Here is a 23,275-nt window from a genome sequence, read left to right on the forward strand (position 1 = left end):
AAATAACTTTGTCTTCAATTTCTTTCGCTATGGAATTGATGTGTTATTTGTAATGAGATACGGCATTGTGTGATCTGTAGCAAACCCTGTCCAATTTGATAATGCACAAGTTAACATAACAAGTAGTCGTAAACTGAATTTCCAATGCAATGGTAACGCAGCTGACATAAAGCTACAAAATTGAACTGCGAAAACACAATATCCGGACACATTAGGAGCCGCTGAAAAGAATTGGGTTGGTCGGTGTAAGGTTTTCATTTTTACAATAATTTTAGATAGCAGCCGTTGTATTTGGACCATTACACGAGAAAATGAAGCACAAACTGGTTTCCAGTTACCCGGAGAAACTGCAAAGCATTACATAATGAAGTCATTTTTAAGAAACCTTATTAGAAGTAGGGAACTTTTTTGATTTTTTTGTGTACCATCAAGACTATCAAGGGGTAGCCCAACCTGAAAAAAGAACAATTTAAATCCGCTTACCACAAATTGGAGTAGACAACCAGGAAGAGTACGATTCAAATCAAATTGAAGATTGGCACAACAATCTCAAAAAAGCTCATCGATTGATGCAAGAGATGGACAGAGTGATTTGAAATCATAAAACAGAGTGACAGGGAGTCTTCAATGACATTGACGCTAACTGGTTATAATATACCCATGGACAGAAAAAAAGAGCCGTCTGCAAAAAACTCCCTGTCCGACAGATCAAAAACTTTGCGACAAATCAAATGAAAACAAAAACCATGCGACAGTGATCAATTTTACCAGAGGCTTACAAACAAACAATAAAGGTGAAAAAATTGTAGAAAAACTATTCTTGGAAACAAAAGTTGATTCAAGAGTGGAGCGGTTGAGAAGTCAATATGAAAAATTTGCATAGTCAAAAGCACATTTGATTAAAAGAATCTGAACTTAGAAAAGAATCCTTCCTTTCTGCCAAGGAAAGAAAAACGACAAAAAGAAAGATGAAAAGTAGTCTCAATCAGAAAAAAGCAAGCTAGAAGCCTTCCCCAATTTTGTTCCTAAGAATTAGATGTCTAACAGATGGCCAAGAAAAACCCAAAATATGCAAAACTCGCTTCGAAGTAAATCCTGAACATAATAAGCATAGCCATTTTATAATGCATGCCCTACAATAAGCGTGCCCCAAATCTAGTGATCGTTTATGTCGTGTTGCAGAAACGTTTTTGCCAAAGTTTGTATACGTGTCACTGGAAAATGAAGCAGCAGCAGCAGCTTAATACAGTTGATTTTGCAAAATTTTGAAGGAAAACCACTGAAGCTGCCTTAAAATTCAGCATGTTTTTCACAGCGGTGAATGAAAGCATGAAAATAAATTTAGAAAATTTTCAGCCTGCTGAAAACTCTGCTTATCGGCAAAGCGACATTCGCAAGCTGTCAAGTAATATTCTGGACTGTCTTTTATGCTGCCTAGAACATTCAATAGAGAAATTTGTAAAACTGCATGTCATTAAAGATTCCCTACTCTAGAGACCAGGAAAGGCAAATCAGAAGATTTTACTTTTTTCGGCCAGTTTAATTTACTTTTCTGTTTTTGCATCTAACTTCCCAAACGCACTAAAAGTGTACAAACGTATTAAAACAATTAAGTTCAACATTGTACATTGTAGTTGATAATTTATCCCAAGTTCTCAAATAGAATTAGTGGTTATACGCTAATAATGAGGACAAGGACTGGCCTGGCTCGTCGTATTTGGAATCTGTTTGGATAGCATCTGTCTATGTACTTTTTTGCGTATAAAAGATAACGCAAAGAGGGACCTTGATCAGAGCAAGAAAGGAAAGTGATTGCCACAGCATCTGAAATTCAGTGCCAAATCGATGTAAAAAAAATGCCTTTAAGCGACCAGTGTCTGCCAATTGATTGCACTGTTGGCATTTTGAACTGCCCGTAAAATGAGACATGATTTTTAATGATTGATATGTAGCAGTGAGAAAGAAACACTTGTATCATGGTTGTCGAGGCGAATCAAATTTTAAAAAAACGTAATTTCAACGCTTGCGGTATGAAAAAATTTACAAAAACACATCAAACTGCTAATCTCAGAAAACAAAAGAACGAAGGCAATCACGGAGTCAACGTGAGCGCCACAGTAATAAATTAAAAAATCAAATTACCAGATTCCTTCAGATAGTTTCTGTCTCGATAGTTAAGTCTTGTTACTTATGCTTTCCTCGATATTTGATCAACAATAAAACTCATTGGTATAAATGTACAAGAGAAGTTACAAGGCCAAGGCAGCGAATTGAGGCATAAAATACACAAAAGAATGATCTGAAGGAAGAAAAAACACTAAAAATGAGGTTCTAACCCTCAAAACTGATCTCGGGTGGGGTTTTCCACCTTCTTCCTCATCGGGAAAAACGTTCATTGGTTACAAGCAACTGAAGCAAAATTTCAGCCGTTTGAGTGTCCGTCCTGAGTAAAAGTTTCAGTTCAATAGATGATGGCATTGCTTTAGTTCAAGATGCTTACAAACCACAAAGACCAAAAGACTGCAAGATTGGAAAACAACGTCAAATTTTGCTGTCCAAATCTTGCTGGGTACTCATTGAACCCATTACTGAAAATGGAAATCAAACTATTTGTGTTTTTGCTAGCACTGATTTAGTGCAAAAAGGAACTGCAGGCACAGCATGTTGTTAGAGAGTATGATATAGTTCACAGACAAAATATAGGCAGTGGGAATGCAGTGGAGTGGACCAAAGCCTAATCTACTAAAAAATAGCTCAGCCTTTTGAGCGCTTTATCTATTGAAACAAAGGTTTCAAGGGAAAACAACATTAAAAATGCCTTTCCTTTAATAAATACAGACGTTGAGAACGATTTGTGGCAGAATCAGTACTCATAGGCATATTATGGAGATTATATTACATGTCACGTCATTGTGTGTGAAAAACCAACAATCCCGAAACTGAATTGCAACGCTGAATAGAAATTCAAACAAATATGCCTAAATAACATGCTAGTGGTTTTTTTTCTTACTGCACAGTTTGATTGGGACAGCTTACAGATTGGGCTCAGGATCAATAGCCCTATTGGCCGATATAGATTCAATAATTGTGCAAGTGCAGGTCCATTATTACGAAAATCTAATCAACGTGCGCTTACTAACCTCTCAAACGAATTGACATTGGTAATGATACAAAACACCCTGTAGCAGCAAAAGCTTTGTAGAGCATTTTAAAATAGATATTTTAATCAAACCCATACAAACACCCAAACTAGCTACTAATTGTTAAATCAGATGCAACCCCCTCTCTGCCACAACATGGATTTGAGCAGAAAAAATTGATGAGCAACGACAATGAAGTCGACGCAGCAAAACCGGAGGATTTGAAATTAATATAAAATTTAAATAAGTTAAAGATGAGACCAATACGCTGAGAAACCAACTAAGAAACGGAGGCTCCGATAACCCAAAACAAGAACTTCTTTCTATACTTTCAGAATTTGACGCAATTGAATTATTTATCCCAATCGTTGCTCATTTGAGACGACTTTTAAAGAACAACAGGAACAAAAATGAACAACATTGGGGGGAATGAAGTGGAACCCGTTGAAGGCGCATTTTCCTACTCAGCTGACTTAGCATGGGCAATTTGAAAAAACAGTGGCACGATAAAGCTTCTTTCGAAACCACGCTTGGAAGTACAATCAGTGCTCATGGAATTATATTCAACGAACAAACTGTAAAAAACACGAGATGAATTTGCACAGTTCCGGTTTTTGGTCGGACTCAACTACTGAAAGGAATACATAGCTTGTACTGTTTAATAGTGGAAGCGTTTGAGCGGAATTCATAACCCAGCGGCATTTGCACCAGAACAATAAACGTGGATGAACTCAAGGGAAAGAATTTGCTTACCAGGCCGTTTTGGGTGAAGCGACCAGAAAAAAAATGATCTGCTCAAGCCAGCTAAGCCCTTGCCTTCCTTGAAAGGAACATACCTGCATCAACCTTCATAACGCGGCCGGAAGAATGGATGGCAATTTTAAGAGGGGAATATTTTAGCAATTTCAATTGTCCAATGAATACTTGGGCAACAAGTGTCGAATGCAAGAGAAAGGGCAGCATAAAAAAAAAATTATTTTGAGAACAAAGAGATTTCAATGATGAACATTTTCGAATTATTGATGCAAAAACAGTTTGCTGAAGTGGTGACATCTCTGAAAATGAGAAACAGAAATCCAAAGAACATTACGGTTATTACCCCATGAGTGACCAAATTGGGGCTTTTTCGTGGCAATAGCAGAACAGCCAGAATATCAAATCAATTGCTAATGCAAAACATCTTGTACTGTTACATTGGAAACGTCACGCCGCCAGACAATTCTCGCGTAACGAACACAAGAATAATTCCTTTGAGGGGACTGAACACGAAAAAAATAACGGTTCTGGTTTATTGTTATAGTAAATACCTTGAGATCAATGAAGAACAATTTTATAATGTGCCGAGTGATTACAGCACAAACAATGACACCTTTGTTGGCCGAGCTAACTACAGGAAAAGTTTTTGCTTCAACAGCTTCTGCAAATGTCGGAATAGACTACTTTAGCCCCTTTGCATTAAAAATTGGATGCAGAAAAGAAGAGCGATGTTATTTTTTGTTCTGGTGTCCAACAATACCAGCCGTGCATATGGAGATAGAGCTAGTTTTGGACGCTTACATTCGTCTAAACGCACTTATGTGGTTCATAGATTAAAATGCAAAACAATAAAAATGGTTGTTGATAACGGGCGAATATACGTGTGCGCAGATGAAAGTTCAGCCCAACCCTGGAATCATATTTTCGAGACGAAAGAGAGAGAGATTGGCCAGAAATTGCAAGAAACTATATGAATGCAGTGTTGAGGAACCTACCAAACACAGGGGTATTTCTAATTGACAAAATGTGATTTGTTGAGCCAAGATGCTTAGTCCAAGAACATTGAAAACAATCAATTATGAGGTAGACAATTTTGACGTTTCTACCCCAAACCATTTCCTGCTTGGCACGAAAAAAAATTTTTCTACCATACTTATTATGCGCAGAAATATATTTGAATTAACAAAGCTATTTCAAGAAACTCAAAATTTTGGAAGGTAAAAAACTGAGCTTGACTGAAGGGTATAGGGTTAAAATTGACCTTGACAAAGTATCTGAAATCGGGGCACTGTACAGCTGCAGATATGAATGTGCTCTTTCCACTTCCCTCTCTCCCCAGCACCATTACTCTAACACATTCCTCCTCCTTCATAATATGGAAACTGGCAAACCTCCTACTGAGACATCTCTCTTCCAAAGGAGCGTACTTGGCCGATCTAAAATAAACAGAACTTCGGGTAAAGAAAAAATGAAAACCCCGGTTGAAGTAGCACTGTAATTTCTTTAAATTGTTGAAGAAAAATTTGAAATATCTTGACAAGTTCTTGAAATTATTTGCAAATAACTGCAGAAGAGGTGGAACTGGCTAATCAATTTTTATCTAGCCTGGTTAAGTTTAAGCAATCAAAAATGGACGTTTTGTACCAGGGGAGAGGGGATAGTTTTACAACAGATAATATATTTTGTTATGGCCGATTATACAACAACCCAATTTGAAAATTTGATGTTTCGGCGCAATAAAGTAAGCATAGTGTTGACCAGCGCCAAAGTTTGTGGTTGACTTAGCGGTAAAATCTTTATAACTCTGAGTTTCTGTGATTTTGTGGAGCTTTGTGAAATTATAACGCTTTTACAATATCCAATACTTGTACAGCGTTAAATATATTGGTATGCTGGTTCCAGTAACTTTTTTAGGGTATTTCCCATTAGAACCCCCTCCACCCCCACAAAATGATGGCCCCCTTATTTTATAGTTAAAATGATTGGGGGGGGGGGGGGGTATACGTTATATGACCATTACACCATTGCGCTGGGGCCGAGAATATAATGGGAAAACCAATTTTATTTCTGTTTCAATTTTTAAAAATTTAGGCGCAGCAAACTTTACTACTTGTGGGGTAAAACTGCCAATAAAAGAGAGAGAGAGAGAAGCATCGTCTGTTGATAATTTATACTTCTAAGAATGAGCAGGTCTCTCGAGTTGAATTCATTTTTCAAAAAGTTAAAAATGCAACTTCCTTTTATGGTGTCTATGAAAATTTTAATCTTCGAATTAAAGAATATTAAGAAATCCTTAAAACGGCTGACACAAAGAGCAAATAATACGTTTCAAAAGATATTAGGAAAAAAATCTGCAAATATTACTTTTCAGTAGTCCCGTAGAATTACTCTTCTAAACGTAAGCTGATTTTACTACTCGTTAACACCTGAAAAAAGCTTTAACAGTTTCAATGATGAAAAAGCCGAGGAATTTGGAGCACGTGGTAAAAAACAGCTTCCTGCAAACATTATTAACAAAGTGTGGAATCACTGCTCTCGACCGACTAGTGGGAGTTCGACTCCGTTGCAGCCGGTTCCAATAAGGGGCTATCTAAACTCACGGAGGGGCTTTAATTGACGTCCTTAGGGGTTCTTATTTGCCAATATAACCCTTTATAAAATTTTAAAAAAAGAAACACACACATTTTCTCGCACTTTTAATTTGATTTCATGCAAGCACTTGAGTTCAGCTGATGACACTTGTAAATCAGAGAAATTTTTTGATCACGTGAAATTATAAATCAAGGTAGTAAATTCTCTTGAGACTTTAAAATGTCAAGCAAAAACTTTGCATAAAAGGACCAACTGGTTTCGGAAAAAGAACCTACGGAAAAAACCCACTGATTTTTAGATTGGAAAAACACCACTTCACTTTTAACGAGCTGCCCATTTAGCGCGTTTGCCCATTCCTCACAAGCCATGGCCATGCCTTAGTGATCCGCGGGACTTGACATGAAACTATCACAGCCCAACAAATTATCACGACCAAAGTTCAAATTTAAAAACGGTTTGGGTTTTTCCGTGGGGGTCTATTTCCTGTCTAAATTTATTTGGGGTTTTTTGTTAAATGGGGGTTTATTTCCTAGACTCTATTAGCGATAATTCACCCCTAGACTCTATTAGCGAGAGAGAGAGAGAGAGAGAGAGAGAGAGAGAGAGAGAGAGAGAGAGAGAGAGAGAGAGAGAAGCATCGTCTGTTGATAATTTAAACTTCTAAGAATGAGCAGGTCTCTCGAGTTGACTTCATTTTTCAAAAAGTTATACAAATTCAACTTCTATTTATGGTGTCTATGAAAATTTTAATCTTCGAATTAAAGAATATTAAGAAATCCTTAAAACGGCTGAAACAAAGAGCAAATAAAAATAATACGTTTTAAAAGATATTAGGAAAAAAATCTGAAAATATTACTTTTCAGTAGTCCAGTAGAATTACTCTTCCAAACGTAAGCTGATTTTACTACTCGTCAACACCTGAAGAAAGCTCTAACAGTTTCAATGATGAAAAAGCCGAGGAATGTGGAGCACGTGGTAAAAAACAGCTTCCTGCAAACATTATTAACAAAATGTGGAATCACTGCTCTCGAGCGACTAGTGGGAGTTCGACTCCGTTGCAGCCGGTTCCAATAAAGGGCTATCTATTTGCACTGAGGGGCTTCAATTGGCGTCCTAAGGGGTTCTTATTTGCCACTATAACCCTTAATAAAATTTAAAAAAAAAAAGAAACACACACATTTTCTCGCACTTTTAATTTGATTTCATGCAAGCACTTGAGTTCAGCTGATGACACTTGTAAATCAGAGAGATTTTTTGATCACGTGAAACTATAAATCAAGGTAGTAAATTCTCTTGAGACTTTAAAAGGTCAAGCAAAAACTTTGCATAAAAGGACCAACTAGTTTCGGAAAAAGAACCTACGGAAAAAACCCACTGATTTTTAGATTGGAAAGAAACCCCAACTTCACTTTTAACGAGCTGCGCATTTAGCGCGTTTGCCCATTCCTCACAAACCATGGCCATGCCTTAGCGATCCGTGGGACTTGATATGAAACTATCACAGGCCAACAAATTATCACGACCAAAGTTCAAATTTAAAAACGGTTTGGGTTTTTCCGTGGGGGTCTATTTCCTGTCTAAAATTATTTGGGGTTTTTTGTTAAGTGGGGGTTTATTTCCTAGACTCTATTAGCGATAATTCACCCCAATTCAAAGCGTTTCCTACTTCTTTCCAGTCCAAACTTTGGAAGGAAAAGTTTGTGTAAGAAATGATGCGAAAATTGAACCTACACGAGGCGCTAAATAACATTTATAGTGGTAAAATCATTTTATGGTGGTAAATAACGGCATTGCAGCATTGATCTTCGATTGTTTCGGGAACTGCCATTTTTGGCAAAGAACATTTTTTGAGAACCTATGAGCAATCAGCAATCAACGTCGTTTTTACTTTTTCAACGCACTGAAAGTTTTAACTGGCAAAACTTTTGTCGGTATAGATATATGAAATATTTTTCATTTGTGCCCCCCCCAGAGAACGCTATGTACACTCCGGTTAGAAAGAACGTCAAAAAGTATGTAAAAATTATGGCGCGTGCGCTTAAGTTGCGTAAACAGTATGCATCCCTTAAACTAAGTCAGTTGCGTACCTCGGACTTTTAAGATACTTTGGGTCTTTCTCATTATAGTCCCCCATTAAATTAAATCCCCCACCCCATTATGGTATATTTACCATGATTAGGGGGGGGGCTATAAGTATCTGACCACTTGGGGGGCTATAATGGGAAGGACTCGATACGTTTAAATATTACCCTAATTATACCATAGTGGGCGCAATCAATTCGTGCGGGTGCTGTGATGGGAAGACGGGAAGGGTTAAGAGTCTATGTGGTACCTGTGTTTGTTGTAAGAACTCTTTTCCCTCTCTTTCTCCAGGAACTTCTGCAAATCATCTTCAGCTGTCGTTCGGTGGGTCAAAGCCATGCTTGGAATGGTTAATTGGCCCAATTATATACTTTTAAACTATGTTCACTTTATAATATAATGGGCAGGTAATGATAACTATTCAAAGTTCAAAAAAGACTATTTAGAAGGAACTTTTGGATATTTTCCGTTTGTTACCCCAACCAACTCCCAACCCCTTAGTGGTGCCTATTAAATGCAGAACGCGGGGGCACGTGCATTATTAACATAAAGAGATTTGCTATGTTGTGAGGGATCTTTTCCGTTTGTGCCCCCCCCCCCCCAAGTTACAGAGCACGTGCCATTATATAGCAAATCTTCAAAACTTTATGTAAAAATATGGCACGTTGCGTCGGTGGGGGGGGGGGGGGTGCAAATATTATGCACCAACTAAGCTGGGGGGGGGGGGGGGGCTTACAAAAGGAAAAGATTTGCAGTGAGATACTTCTTGTGTATGGGGTGGGGTGGCGGGGAGGGGGTGGGGTGGTGTGGAGGGGGGGGGGTGGGATTGGTACGAAAAATACAAATTATTAATAAAATGTACAAAATTGTTCTACCTAAATTAGTAAAATCAAAAATCTATGTTCTTTTTCAATTTTATGCATGCTGTTTATGCATATAACGGTACCAATAGTTTTATCCAATTAATAATTAATTGCAGTTTTAGTGAAACGTAAAAACGCACGTTTTCTCCCATGCAAAAGTACAACTTGGTTTTCCAGATCAACTGAATAGGAGTTGAATAACAGTTTTTAAAATCCGCTTTGTATCTTCCTCTCATTGTTGCATATGCACTACTTCCTCACTGAGGAGGCGTGAAGAGTGTCTAGACGTACATAAAAGGGGTGGGGTAGTTTTTATTTGTACCTGTTCCTACCTATGATATCTTTCCCTGAACAAAATTTCAATCTATTGTACAACCCGCATTAAGCAAATTACGTTAATAGGAATCAGTCAATTTAAGTGGGGAAAATGAGTATAAAACCTTAAGGGCTCATTTAAGGGCTCATTCTAACCAGCTTAATTTTTTTTGCCAAATTCAGTTATTCTAAAAAATTATTTAAAAACTTAACACCTCAAAAATTTGAAAAAAAGCTAATGCAGCGCTGTACCAATTTCGTATTTTTCCAGAGCTGACAATATTTTATCCACTGCTAAGAAGCGGTGATCAAATTTCTTCAATGAGGTAAGGGCTTTGTTCGGAACCATTTTTAAGAGGTCCAATTTCAGAAATAGAAAGCTACAAACTTTAGGTACGATGCCGTAGAAAACTTGGTACTGCTATGGGACCATGATAAATTTTGCAGATTTTCTAGAGCAGCATGTAAATAATAGTAAATTTATAAAGTTTTGTATAGCTGGGCCAGTTTTTGTTTTTTTGTGGTTTTTAGTGAGCAACATTGTCAGTCAAAACTGTGAATGTCAAAATTTAATGGGCGTTTACTTCTCGGGCCGAGATGCTACCAAAGAGCGTTCATCTTGCATTTTTTTCCAGAGATTTCAACGTATAGTTTGCAAAATTATACACAACTTTGCGCTGATAATACTAATTTTAAAAACTAATTGAAAATTAAACCTTAAAGAAGTGTGAAATCGTTCTTCGGCTGGAGTTATATATAATTTTCAAACTACGTTTTAGAAATACATTCACTCCTATTGTAATTAAGTTTCTTTGTCGCAAATTTAGTTGCAGAACAGCTTGAAAATCAAAAGTTTGCAAATTTGAAAAATCATTTAATTGATCATGACTTCTGAATGATACATAAATTTTTTATTGGTTGTTGTAAATAGCATGTACTTGTGGTATATAATGATTGTGAACGTTTTTTGAGGTGATAGGTGAAAGAAGCAGTCAAAAACAACGCGACTCAATAAAAAACAAAGCTGAATCTGCAGAGAGATTTAAATTTTCTTTTTTCCCATATTGCGGCTGAGCTTAACAACTCAGAAATCAAATTGAATAGCGCTTCAAGGCCATTTCAAGCCTTAAAGCTAGAATAGCGTGACAAGCGAAATTTAATGCTACATTCTATCGAAGCCAAACGGATTTGTTCATTTTGTTCAACATTTATATTTAGCAACTATTATTAGTACACAATCGTCATTCATGAAGTCAAACTATAGCTCAAACTCGAACTACCTCAATCACCAGCAAAACAATACTACGACTTAACAGTATTGCATCAGATTCTTTGCGATTGGATTGCGAATCAACCTGTTATTGATACAGAATATTCGACAAAACTTCTACATGGTTAACAAATTTCCCATGACATCAAATTTACACTGAAAAAGTGACGTTATGGAAAAGTGTTCACATTCTGTCGACATCATTATCTACAACCAATCAACAGTTGAATTTGACATGTAAATCCACGTGACTAGCAGCATAAAAGGAGCTTGAAAAACTACCAAAAATCAGTTGAAAACTTGCAATTTTGGTCGTATTAAACTGACATACAGTGCGTATTGAAGCACACTTTCTTGAGCGGTAAATTACTTGTTATCGTGTCTTGTTTCTGTAGATCATATTAGTGATTGTACAGTTGTAACTTTACTTTGACTTGTGAAAAGAGAATTAACTTTGATATTCTCAAAACTTTCTTTCTGAGGAACGAAGTTCCTAAGTAAGAGAAACTTTGTGCAAAGCATAAAGTCAGTTTCTCTTACTGGCTTTAACGAAGCCTACTCTAGTTCAACATTGGTGTTATTGAGGCCAATTGAGAAACAAAAGCTGATGATTAAATTAACTCAGAATATTCAAATCTGAGGTGAAACTTGTTGTGTTATTTCTCAAAGACAATTCTACCGATTCCGTTCATTCCTTTTTCGTTTGATTACTTGTGTGACAGTGTTGTGCACTGCCAAGTTTGCTCAATTTTGAATCATTACTTACCGAGTTATTCAACATTGAAATTTTTGCCCATGTATTAAGATTGGGTATAAAATATAAAAGGTAGCCCCACCAACGCAGTTTACCCAGCGTTGTTTAAATTTACATCAGATAGTAGGCCTACTTAACGTTCTTAAGCCTGTGAAATTTTATCTCACTATCTTTTGTGGTTAAGGAGATATCACTGAAAAACCTCTAATTTGAACTAATTTGCTTATTTGGAATTTTGGACTTTTGCTTAATTGAAGCAAAGTTATTTGTTATTCAGCAAAGCTAAACAATTAGTTATTTGAAATTATTGAGTATCAAGTAATGCAACGGCATTCTAAAGTATAGCGGATAATACAGTTCACAAAAGTTAACTGCAAAAATACAATATCCGGACAGATTTGAAACCGCTGAAACGAACTGGGCGGTGTAAAGTTTTCCTTGACTTTGATAGGAGAGCAGCCGTTACATTTGGTCCGCCGACCCGGACAGTGGAAGGCAAACTGCTGTCCAATCTGATGAAGAGAGTGCCGAAGGCATCCCCCAAAGAGAATCAAACAAATCAACAGCGCAACGCCAGTGAGGCAGAGCGAAAGTTGCGAGTGCACTTCACAAATTACGTTGAAGAACTAACCTCGCTTAAAAAGAGCAAGCAAAGCAAAAGGCAATCAGGCAATCCTAACACAATCAGCAGAGAGGAGCTTCAATCAACAGCACAAAGGTACGACAAGAAGTTCCAAGATTTATTAGAAGAAGTCAACACCAAAACAGGGATTGGCTACAAAATTATTGAAGATTCAGATCGACCCAACAAACTAAAGGTCCTCTACCAACAGACTGTCCACCTCCTAGAGGATGAAATACCCAAGCAACTGCAGCGTCGAAACAAGCTTGTGCCCTATCAAGCTAATTTCGTTGAAGAGCATCTGAAAGAAGCAAGGAAGTGCAAAGCAAGTTTGGACTATCATTGGCTTGCATATATAAGCAAAGGCACGCAACCAGAAATGAATGCAGAGCAAAGCAACGCAACCCAAGCAGTGAACGACATCGAGAGCAACAACAACTACCCAACGGACAACCCAGTTGCTCAAACAGTGCAAAATGGAGCAACCGCAAGCGGCCAAGAGACGGAGAATGCTTCGGAAACATCTTCAGCAAAGCAAAGGCGCGAGGAAAGGATGAAAAAATTCGATATCGAATTTGAAACCAAGATGCGATTGGAACAAGCACGGTTTGAGCGGAGGAGGCTAGAGCTGGAAATGCAAATGAAGGAACTGGAAACCAAGCATCAACTGCTGGAGGAAGAGCGTGAGCTAGAGCGCAAAGTGAAGAGAACAGCATTAGAGAACGATGATGCTCGTTCCCAATCAACTGGTGCTCGAGACAAACCGCCTTTCAACTGGACCCCCAAAAAAAGAGATGTCTCTGACTGGGCCAGCAGAATCGACAACCTTCTAACACCAGATCGATCAACAGCTCGCTTCGAAGTAACCCCTGAAGTGAACAGGCAAAGTCACTTCTCACGATATCGCAGTTCACGAGACCGATCCTCAAGTGTTGAAGACCGAGACGTTTCCCCCCGAGCTGGTCTATTACGATACAACAGTGGCTATTCAGGTAGTAGTAGCCTACCAAAGCTGAAGTTGAACAACTTCGACGGGAACCCTCTCGAATGGCCGGAGTGGTCTAGTATGTTCATTGCTACAGTGGATCAACGACCAATACCAGACTCAGAGAAGATGAGCCATCTGAAGACTCTACTGACAGGCAAGGCAAGGTCAGCAATCTCTGGAATGGGCTATTCTGGACAATTCTATGGTGCTGCATGGAATATTCTGGAGAGGAAATTTGGAAGGCCTCATGTGATCATTGATGCACAACTGGAGAGCCTTCGCAAAGCAAGTCAGGTGAAACCTCACGACTCAACGGGTCTGATCAGTTTCTCAGTTATTGTTTCGAACTTTGTGAATGTGCTTAAAGAGTACAAGCAGATTGGGGATCTGCAATCAAGCTCGACACTCTATATGGCAGTAGATAAACTACCCCAAGTTCTCAAAGAGAAGTGGTGGTTCTATGTTGATGATAAAGATGAAGATTGGCCTGATCTGATTATGTTTGAAAAATGGCTATCAAGGATAGCATTCGTGCACGAAGGGTTTTCAGCTTTCAAGGGAGAGCGAAGAGAAGAAGACCGAAGAAGCACAAATAGAGACAAACGGTTCTCGAAAACGTCTAACTTCAGTGCAAGTTCCAACGTGAAAGAAACGAAGCAAACGCAAAGTGATCACTGTCCACTAGCTGATGGCACTCATAAAATATGGAACTGTCCACTATTTAGAAACATGAGTGTGAATGATCGGTACGCAGCAGTGAGGAAGCAACGCTTATGTTACGGATGTCTAGGCAAAGGACATGCAATCAAAGATTGTAAAGTCAATGCGTGCGGCATCAATGGATGCATCAAGAAGCACAACCGATTGCTACACTCAGAAAACCAAATGGACGAGGGCAATCATGCAGTCAACGTAAGCGCAGCAACAATCAACCAGAGTAACGAAGTTACTAGCTTTCTTCAGATAGTTCCTGTCTCAATACAGAGCGGTGGCAACAGGCTGAACACATATGCTTTCCGCGATAGTGGATCAACGGTTTCATTCATCGATCAAAGTGTGCAAGAGAAATTACGGGCCCAAGGCACCGGTGTGACGCTCAATATAGCTGGCATACACGGAACGAAGGATCTGAAGACAGAAAAGGTTCCTCTCAAAATAAAGGGACTACATTCAAAGGTGCATTCAATCGAAGCGTTTGCACACCCGTCAATCTCCTTGGGAAACACAAACTACAACTACAACAAGCTGAAGCAAAGCTTCAACCACTTGAGTGTTTTACCCAACAAAATCTTCAACTTGATGGAAGTTGGCATCATCCTTGGTCAAGATGCTTATGAGCTACAACGACCATTGGACTACAAGATAGGAACACGAAGTGAACCTTTCGCCGTTCTAACAGAGCTAGGATGGGTAGTCAGTGGACCCATGACGGGCAGAAGAAGACAAAATGTTTGTCATTTCGCCTTCACTGAAGATGTGAAAGTGGCAGAGAATATTCAAACCTGGTGGGACATAGAAACCTATGCTTCCAAAATCAACGTCGTCAGTCAGTCAAAGAAGGAACTGCAGGCACAAAAGATGCTAGAGAGTACGACAAAGTTCACAGGCGAGCGGTATGAAGTGGGAATGCTGTGGAGTGAACCAGAGCCAAACCTACCGAACAATTACAGCTCAGCCTTGGGTCAGCTTTACTCACTGGAGCGAAGATTCCAAAGGGACCCAAACCTGAAGAATTTGTATCAACAGTCAATAGATACAGATGTAGAAAAAGGATTCGTAAAGATATTGGACGAGTCCGAAGTGAAAGGCACCTTCGGGAAAGAATGGTATTTGCCACACCATCCAGTGCTAAACCCGAACAAGCCTGGCAAAGTAAGAAGTGTTTGCAATGCTGCCTCAAAGTACAAAGAAGTATGCCTTAATGATAAGCTACTAGCAGGACCTGATCTGCTACATGGGTTGATCGGAACAATATTCAGATTCCGTGAAGGACCAATAGCCCTAACAGCTGACATCGAATCGATGTTTCTACAAGTGCAAGTTCCCGAACAGGATAGAAGTTGCTTGAGGTTTTTATGGCGTCCAAGAACTAACGAACCTGTTCAGATATACGAATATCAGCGTCACGTATTTGGAGCTAAGAGTTCTCCAACTTGCGCGAACTATGCTCTCAAGCGAGTGGGACTGGACAACGAAAAAGAGTATCCAATAGCAACCAAGGCAATACAAAACAACTTCTACATGGATGATTTCATCAAATCAGTAGAAACCCCTGAAGAAGCAATTGAAGTCTTCAATCAACTACAACCTCTTCTCTCACAACATGGATTTGAATTGAAGAAGTGGATAAGCAACAGCGATGCAGTTATCGAAGCAATCCCAGAGGACTTGAAGTCAATCAGCAACACAAAGCAAGTCGAAGTGGAACCCAGTACGGAGGGATCTTCAGTGCTAGGACTACAATGGACCGTTACTGATGACAGTCTTCAAGTATGCAGAAGTACAAACAAGGAAGTTGAAGCACCTATAACCCAGAGGAAGATTCTGTCACTGGTATCTTCAGTATTCGACCCGATCGGATTGTTTGCTCCGTTCAGTGTTCATATGAGACGACTTCTGAAAGGCATCTGGACTAAGAATGGACAACATTTGGACAACGAAGTGGGACCTAGTGAAGAAGAAGAATTCCTGAGATGGAAAGAACAACTTCCAATAGTGGCTGAAACAAGCATCGATAGAAGATACTTCAACAGAGAGAGGGATAAAACTGAGCTTCATGTGTTTGCTGACGCATCTGAAGACACGATGTGTGCAGTGGCCTATCTACGTTCACAACCAAAAGAATACTCAGCTGACTTAGCATTTGTCATTGGAAAATGCAGAGTGGCACCGATGAGGCATCTTTCAATACCACGATTGGAGTTGCAAGCGGCAGTCATGGCAGTGAGGTTGAAAGAACAGATAGTCAAGGAACATGAAATGAAGATAAATAGTTGCAGTTTTTGGTCAGACTCAACTACGGTACTGCAGTGGATACACAGTTCCCATCGCAAACAACAAGTGTTTGTGGCCAATCGAGTAGCTGAGATACTAGACACAACTGATATTTCACAGTGGAAACATGTGAGCGGTATCAACAACCCAGCGGACATTGGCACCAGAGCAATCAACATTGAAGAACTCAAGAGAAGTGAGTGGCTCACTGGGCCGGCCTGGTTAAAACGACCAGAAAGTGAATGGCCAGAGCAAGTGAACCTAATCTTCGCATCAGATGAAGAGAATATACCCTCATCAGCATTCATGATACAGGCTGAAGAGAAGAAAGCTGTTATCCAGTGGGAACGATTCAGTAACTTCAACAGACTAGTAAATACAGTGGCATACGTACAGCGAGCATTGAACAAACACAGACCTGCAACACTCGTAGTCAACATTGAAGAAAGAGAAAAAGCAAAAGCAACAATCTTCAAATTACTACAACAAGAACAGTTTGGTGAAGAGATGAAATCTCTCAAAGCTGAAAAGGAAATTCCAAAAGTCAGCAAAATTCTACAATTCTCCCCCTTCCTGGATGAAGAAGGACTTATCCGAGCCAAAGGCAGAATAGGCAAAAGTCAGTTGGACTTCAATGCAAAGCATCCGATTTTGCTACATTGGAAACATCATGCGGTTGAATTATTCTTGCGAAACGGGCACAAGGACAATCAACACGAGGGCACTGAGCATGTGAGAAACATTGTTCAGCAGAAGATGTGGATCCTAGGCATACGGAACGCCTTAAGATCAATCAAGAACAAGTGCATTACCTGCAGAAAAGGCAGAGCACAAACGATAGCACCAGTAATGTCAGGTCTATCCGAAGAACGGTTAGATGCTTCTACAGCTTTTACAAATGTTGGAGTTGACTACTTTGGCCCTTTCAATGTGAAGATTGGGCGAAGAAATGAAAAGAGATGGTGTTGTCTTTTCACATGTCTAACTATGAGAGCGGTGCATATAGAAGTGGTACCTAAGTTGGACACAGATAGTTGTCTCAATGCAATAATGAGATTTATTGCTCGAAGAGGCAAACCGAATACGATCATCAGCGACAACGGGACAAATTTTGTTGGAGCTGAAAGAGAGTTTGCAGAGTACATTGCGGAATGGAACAAAGAAGGGATCGAAGGACATCTAATTCAACGAGGAATCAGATGGAAGTTCAACCCACCCGCAGCACCTCACTTTGGAGGAGTATGGGAGCGGTTGGTGAGAAGTTGCAAGAAAGCAATGTATGCAGTGTTGGGGAACCGATCAGTCACCGAGGACGTTCTTTCAACAACGATGTGTATTGTTGAACAGACTTTGAACGCAAGACCCTTGACTCCAGTCAGTTCAGATGTTAATGACTTAGAAGCATTGACGCCCAATCACTTCTTGCTTGGCAACAGGAACGTTTGCTTACCCTATCTACCATGCGCCGAAGAATTTGTTGATCATCGAAAGCTCTTTCGACAAACTCAAGCCTATGCAAATCTCATATGGGACAGATTTCGTAAAGAATATCTGCCAACTTTGAATAATCGGCAAAAATGGCGATCTACGGCGAACGAAACCCTTAAAGAAGGCGACCTCGTTTGGTTGATCGAAGACAGCGATAAGCGTGGATATTAAAATCTAGGTCGAGTTACGGAGACCATCGATGGGTCTGACGGTGTGATTCGATCGGCGATAGTTCGGACGAACGACGGAGTGTACAAGAGACCAGTAGTGAAGCTCGCCCCAGTACTACCTGGAAAAGATGTTTTCGCGATGGAAAACAGGGCCGGCGATATTGCGGCTGAGCTTAACAACTCAGAAATCAAATTGAATAGCGCTTCAAGGCCATTTCAAGCCTTAAAGCTAGAATAGCGTGACAAGCGAAATTTAATGCTACATTCTATCGAAGCCAAACGGATTTGTTCATTTTGTTCAACATTTATATTTAGCAACTATTATTAGTACACAATCGTCATTCATGAAGTCAAACTATAACTCAAACTCGAACTACCTCAATCACCAGCAAAACAATACTACGACTTAACAGTATTGCATCAGATTCTTTGCGATTGGATTGCGAATCAACCTGTTATTGATACAGAATATTCGACAAAACTTCTACATGGTTAACAAATTTCCCATGACATCAAATTTACACTGAAAAAGTGACGTTATGGAAAAGTGTTCACATTCTGTCGACATCATTATCTACAACCAATCAACAGTTGAATTTGACATGTAAATCCACGTGACTAGCAGCATAAAAGGAGCTTGAAAAACTACCAAAAATCAGTTGAAAACTTGCAATTTTGGTCGTATTAAACTGACATACAGTGCGTATTGAAGCACACTTTCTTGAGCGGTAAATTACTTGTTATCGTGTCTTGTTTCTGTAGATCATATTAGTGATTGTACAGTTGTAACTTTACTTTGACTTGTGAAAAGAGAATTAACTTTGATATTCTCAAAACTTTCTTTCTGAGGAACGAAGTTCCTAAGTAAGAGAAACATTGTGCAAAGCATAAAGTCAGTTTCTTTTACTGGCTTTAACGAAGCCTACTCTAGTTCAACATTGGTGTTATTGAGGCCAATTGAGAAACAAAAGCTGATGATTAAATTAACTCAGAATATTCAAATCTGAGGTGAAACTTGTTGTGTTATTTCTCAAAGACAATTCTACCGATTCCGTTCATTCCTTTTTCGTTTGATTACTTGTGTGACAGTGTTGTGCACTGCCAAGTTTGCTCAATTTTGAATCATTACTTACCGAGTTATTAACATTGAAATTTTTGCCCATGTATTAAGATTGGGTATAAAATTCAAAAGGTAGCCCCACCAACGCAGTTTACCCAGCGTTGTTTAAATTTACATCAGATAGTAGGCCTACCTAACGTTCTTAACCCTGTGAAATTTTATCTCACTATCTTTTGTGGTTAAGGAGATATCACTGAAAAACCTCTAATTTGAACTAATTTGCTTATTTGGAATTTTGGACTTTTGCTTAATTGAAGCAAAGTTATTTGTTATTCAGCAAAGCTAAACAATTAGTTATTTGAAATTATTGAGTATCAAGTAATGCAACGGCATTCTAAAGTATAGCGGATAATACAGTTCACAAAAGTTAACTGCAAAAATACAATATCCGGACAGATTTGAAACCGCTGAAACGAACTGGGCGGTGTAAAGTTTTCCTTGACTTTGATAGGAGAGCAGCCGTTACATCCCATTTTTTCATCCCATGTTAAAATGGCACCCACGATAAAACTGACAAAATAATAATATTTAGTAAACACAAATCATTCCTTAACCTTAATTTCATACTCACAAACGGTGCAGTGCTATACGCCGCAAAAATTCATGAGAAACAACAATAATGCTTGTTTTTGGCGCAAAAACTGTATATAAATCTACAACAGGTGTATGCGAAGTAAGAATTAATGGATATTTTTCGTTTGTGCCCCCCCCCCAGTACTTTATGCAACCCCCATTTACAGAGGACGTGCCATTACATAGTAAATTATTATGTAAAAACATGGCACGTTGGTCTGGGGGTTGCAAATAATGTGCACCCGCTAAGCGAGGGGTGCACAAGCAAGATCCGAATGGATAGTTTTGACAACCCACGTTATTTCGCTTAGATTTGTCTGGCTAGGTAATCTATCTGTTTGGATGTTACCGAATACAATTAGATCCATTACTAATTTTGATACAATAAACTCAAAACTTGAAAACTTTTGTGATGGAAATATATTTGTCACTATTGTTTCTACAATTGATTTTCTTGCCGTTTTTTTCAAAAATTTTTGAGGAATTTCAGTTGACAACGTTGAGAATTTTGTTAATAAAATTTTTCTCAGATTAAATTTTTGGTTCTTCTTTGGCTGCTTTTTTGGACATTAAGTCATCATTAGAAAACATTTTGATTAGTAGTGAATTTTGAGTGAATTTTGATCATTAGCTAGTGAATAGTGAAATCCAAAAAAGAACACAGTTTGACATTCTTTAGTTGATTCAACGCTTCGGCAGAAAACTCAGTAAAATCGCCAAAAATTTTCTGGTGCAATGAAATAAAAACAAGTGAGGTGAACCCTTAATCTTCGTGCTGATCTTAAACTTTAAATTTTTCTAGGTATATTACGCCCAACTACAAAAAATTTTATGCGCTGGAATTAACAATTTAAACGCTAGTTGCGACATATCATAAACAAATTTTTGAAAATGTTCCGAGTCTGGCTGTTTCAAATCTTTTTCAATTTCAACCCTTCTTTCTCTCAAATCCAATAGCATTGTGCTGCTAAAAAGCCAAAAAATGAAACACGTGAACTATTTGAAAGGTGATAATTTTGAATAGTACAGATAAGTTTTTTTGGCCTGAAAAAAGTAGCGGCCCGGAGTAGATAATTATTCGGTCGTTTTACACAGCGTGTTACAGCAAAAGAAATTGTGAAAAAAAGAGCAAGGAGGACCAAAAATCTGATGATTTTCTGCGATTTGGTAATTTTTTCCATTGGCTAATTCTTTGATCTCTCATTTATAAGGAATCAATATGAAATTTGGCTAGAGGGTTTCTTTATCACAGAAATATTCCTTCTTTAGCAGCTATCCAAACCCAGGACTACAAACTACAATTTGCTACACATCAGATTGTTGTGTGATACCTGAAAACACGCTTGAGCTTGGCGCTGAAACTTTATGTGCTTTTTCATTCAGGGTATGTCATTTGAAAAAATTACCTTTTGAAAGTCGAAGTTGTTTCTGTACGGACTAGATTATTGGAAATTTCTTTTTTAAAAGCCACAAAACATCACCATTTATATCATTAAACTTTAGAAAATTACAAACAAAATTACTTCGTATGATTGAAGCTTAAATGCGATTTTATTAAAACAATCTGTTTCTCAAAATAATTCCAAGAAATTTGTCGTTATTTGGCATGGCGGCTTTAAAATTTCCCATCGGATTCGGACTATACGCTGGCTACCCCCAATGTATCTCGCTCTTTTTCTTGTTAAACTTTGACCTCAGTAGCTATTTTTGTTTGCTCACCAAAAACGGAACAATTGGAAGTTTCTTTTTTTGCTTTTGTTTCACAGCACCGCTATGCAACCAATTAACATCAGTAGTAAGGTGTCTTACTGGGCACGCAACGGGGGGGGGGGGACATTTGGGTGTTACTGTGTTCGCAACGGGGGGGGACACGAAAAATTTTTTCGAAAAGTTGATAGTTTTTGGCGTTTTGGCAAGAGCGGTGGAAAACGCCAAAAACTATCGCCTTTTCGAAAAATTTTTTCGTGTCCCCCCCCCCCCCGTTGCGAACACAGTAACACCCAAATGTCCCCCCCCCGTTGCGTGCCCAGTAAGACACAATTTTGACAAATTTCTGAATTTTTTGACGTTTTTGGTAGGTTTGGTTTGTTTTATATGTTAGTCGGGAAAAAGCACTGCTGTTCCAGTGGTTGTCATTTTGTAATCAGCCCAGGTGAGCCTCATCAGTAAGAAAAAATTTTTGAAAAAAAAAATTGAAAAAAAAATGAAAAATTCAAAGTGTTAAAATTGCATGAATTGTATTTTGCGCTGGGTTTCAGGTCTCAAAGACGATTTTTTGTTGACCTCATCTCACCTGGTGGGCCTAATCATTGAAAAAAAAACTTTGAAAAATTTTGGGAAAATTCAAAAATTTTCAAGTACTAAAATTGTGTGAAATGAATTTTGTGCTGGGTTTCAGGTCTCAAAGGCGATTTTTTGTTGACCTCATCTCACCTGGTGGGCCTTATCATTGAAAAAAAAACTTTGAAAAATTTTGGGAAAATTCAAAAATTTTGAAGTACTGAAATTGTGTGAAATGAATTTTGCGCTGGGTTTCAGGTCTCAAAGGCGATTTTTTGTTGACCTCATCTCACCTGGTGGGCCTAATCATTGAAAAAAAAACTTTGAAAAATTTTCGGAAAATTCAAAAATTTTGAAGTACTAAAAATGTGTGAAATGAATTTTGCGCTGGGTTTCAGGTCTCAAAGGCGATTTTTTGTTGACCTCATCTCACCTGGTGGGCCTAATCATTGAAAAAAAAACTTTGAAAAATTTTCGGAAAATTCAAAAATTTTGAAGTACTAAAAATGTGTGAAATGAATTGTGCGCTGGGTTTCAGGTCTCAAAGGCGATTTTTTGTTGACCTCATCTCACCTGGTGGGCCTAATCATTGAAAAAAAACTTTGAAAAATTTTGGGAAAATTCAAAAATTTTGAAGTATTAAAATTGTGTGAAACACAATTTGCGCTGGGTTGCAGGTGTTAATGTTAATTTTTTGTGGACATCATTTTACCTGGTACTAAGATTATATCAAATGTTTTATAACCAAAAACTGTCATCAATAGGTTGTTGACTGTTTGTAGTATTCTTTATGTCTGTTACTATCAGTCAGTACTCTCAAATACTCTTATAACCCTTTATTTGATGATGCATGAGAATAAAATATAGTAATAGGCAAGGAGGTGAGTGGTTGTTGCTATGCATGTGTTGTTGTTAGAACTCTCTGTGTCATCAATCTATTTTTAGAATATAATGTATACTATGACTAACTACTATAGTTACTGCCGAAGGTCATTATACACGAGTAGTTGTCGTATTCCATTGTGATTGGGAGACCGATCGACCGAGAGTGTCTATGATTTATTTTTGAATAAGTTTACATGTTCAACTGTCTGCATTGGGTGGTTTTGTTATTACAGTTTAACACAGTACTTGTATAGCAATAGAGCAAACTTATAAGAATTTGTTTGAGTTTCAGTTTGAGTTTGAGTTTGATTTGTAAACAAACTATGCCAGCGGTTGACGATTGTTCCTTCTTTTTTATTTTTTCTCATGACAGTAGCGGTACA

The 23,275-nt window shown here is 38.4% G+C and overlaps 1 protein-coding gene across 1 annotated transcript in view; it reads right to left on the minus strand.

Moving 5' to 3' along the window:
* Positions 1–9,065, minus strand: part of LOC142335825 (uncharacterized) — a 31,753-nt gene extending 22,688 nt beyond the window's left edge. Inside the window, exons 1-2 of the mRNA XM_075384154.1 lie at positions 8,821–9,065; positions 5,158–5,332 (exon numbers count right to left, since the gene is read on the minus strand). Coding sequence (XP_075240269.1) covers positions 5,158–5,332; positions 8,821–8,909 — 264 coding nt within the window. The 5' untranslated portion in view covers positions 8,910–9,065. The remainder of the gene's footprint in view (positions 1–5,157; positions 5,333–8,820) is intronic.
* Between the last annotated feature and the right edge of the window lie 14,210 nt (positions 9,066–23,275).

Source organism: Convolutriloba macropyga, chromosome 3 (assembly GCF_964194025.1).
Source record: "Convolutriloba macropyga chromosome 3, txConMacr16.3, whole genome shotgun sequence".
Classification (NCBI taxonomy): Eukaryota; Metazoa; Xenacoelomorpha; order Acoela; family Convolutidae; genus Convolutriloba; species Convolutriloba macropyga.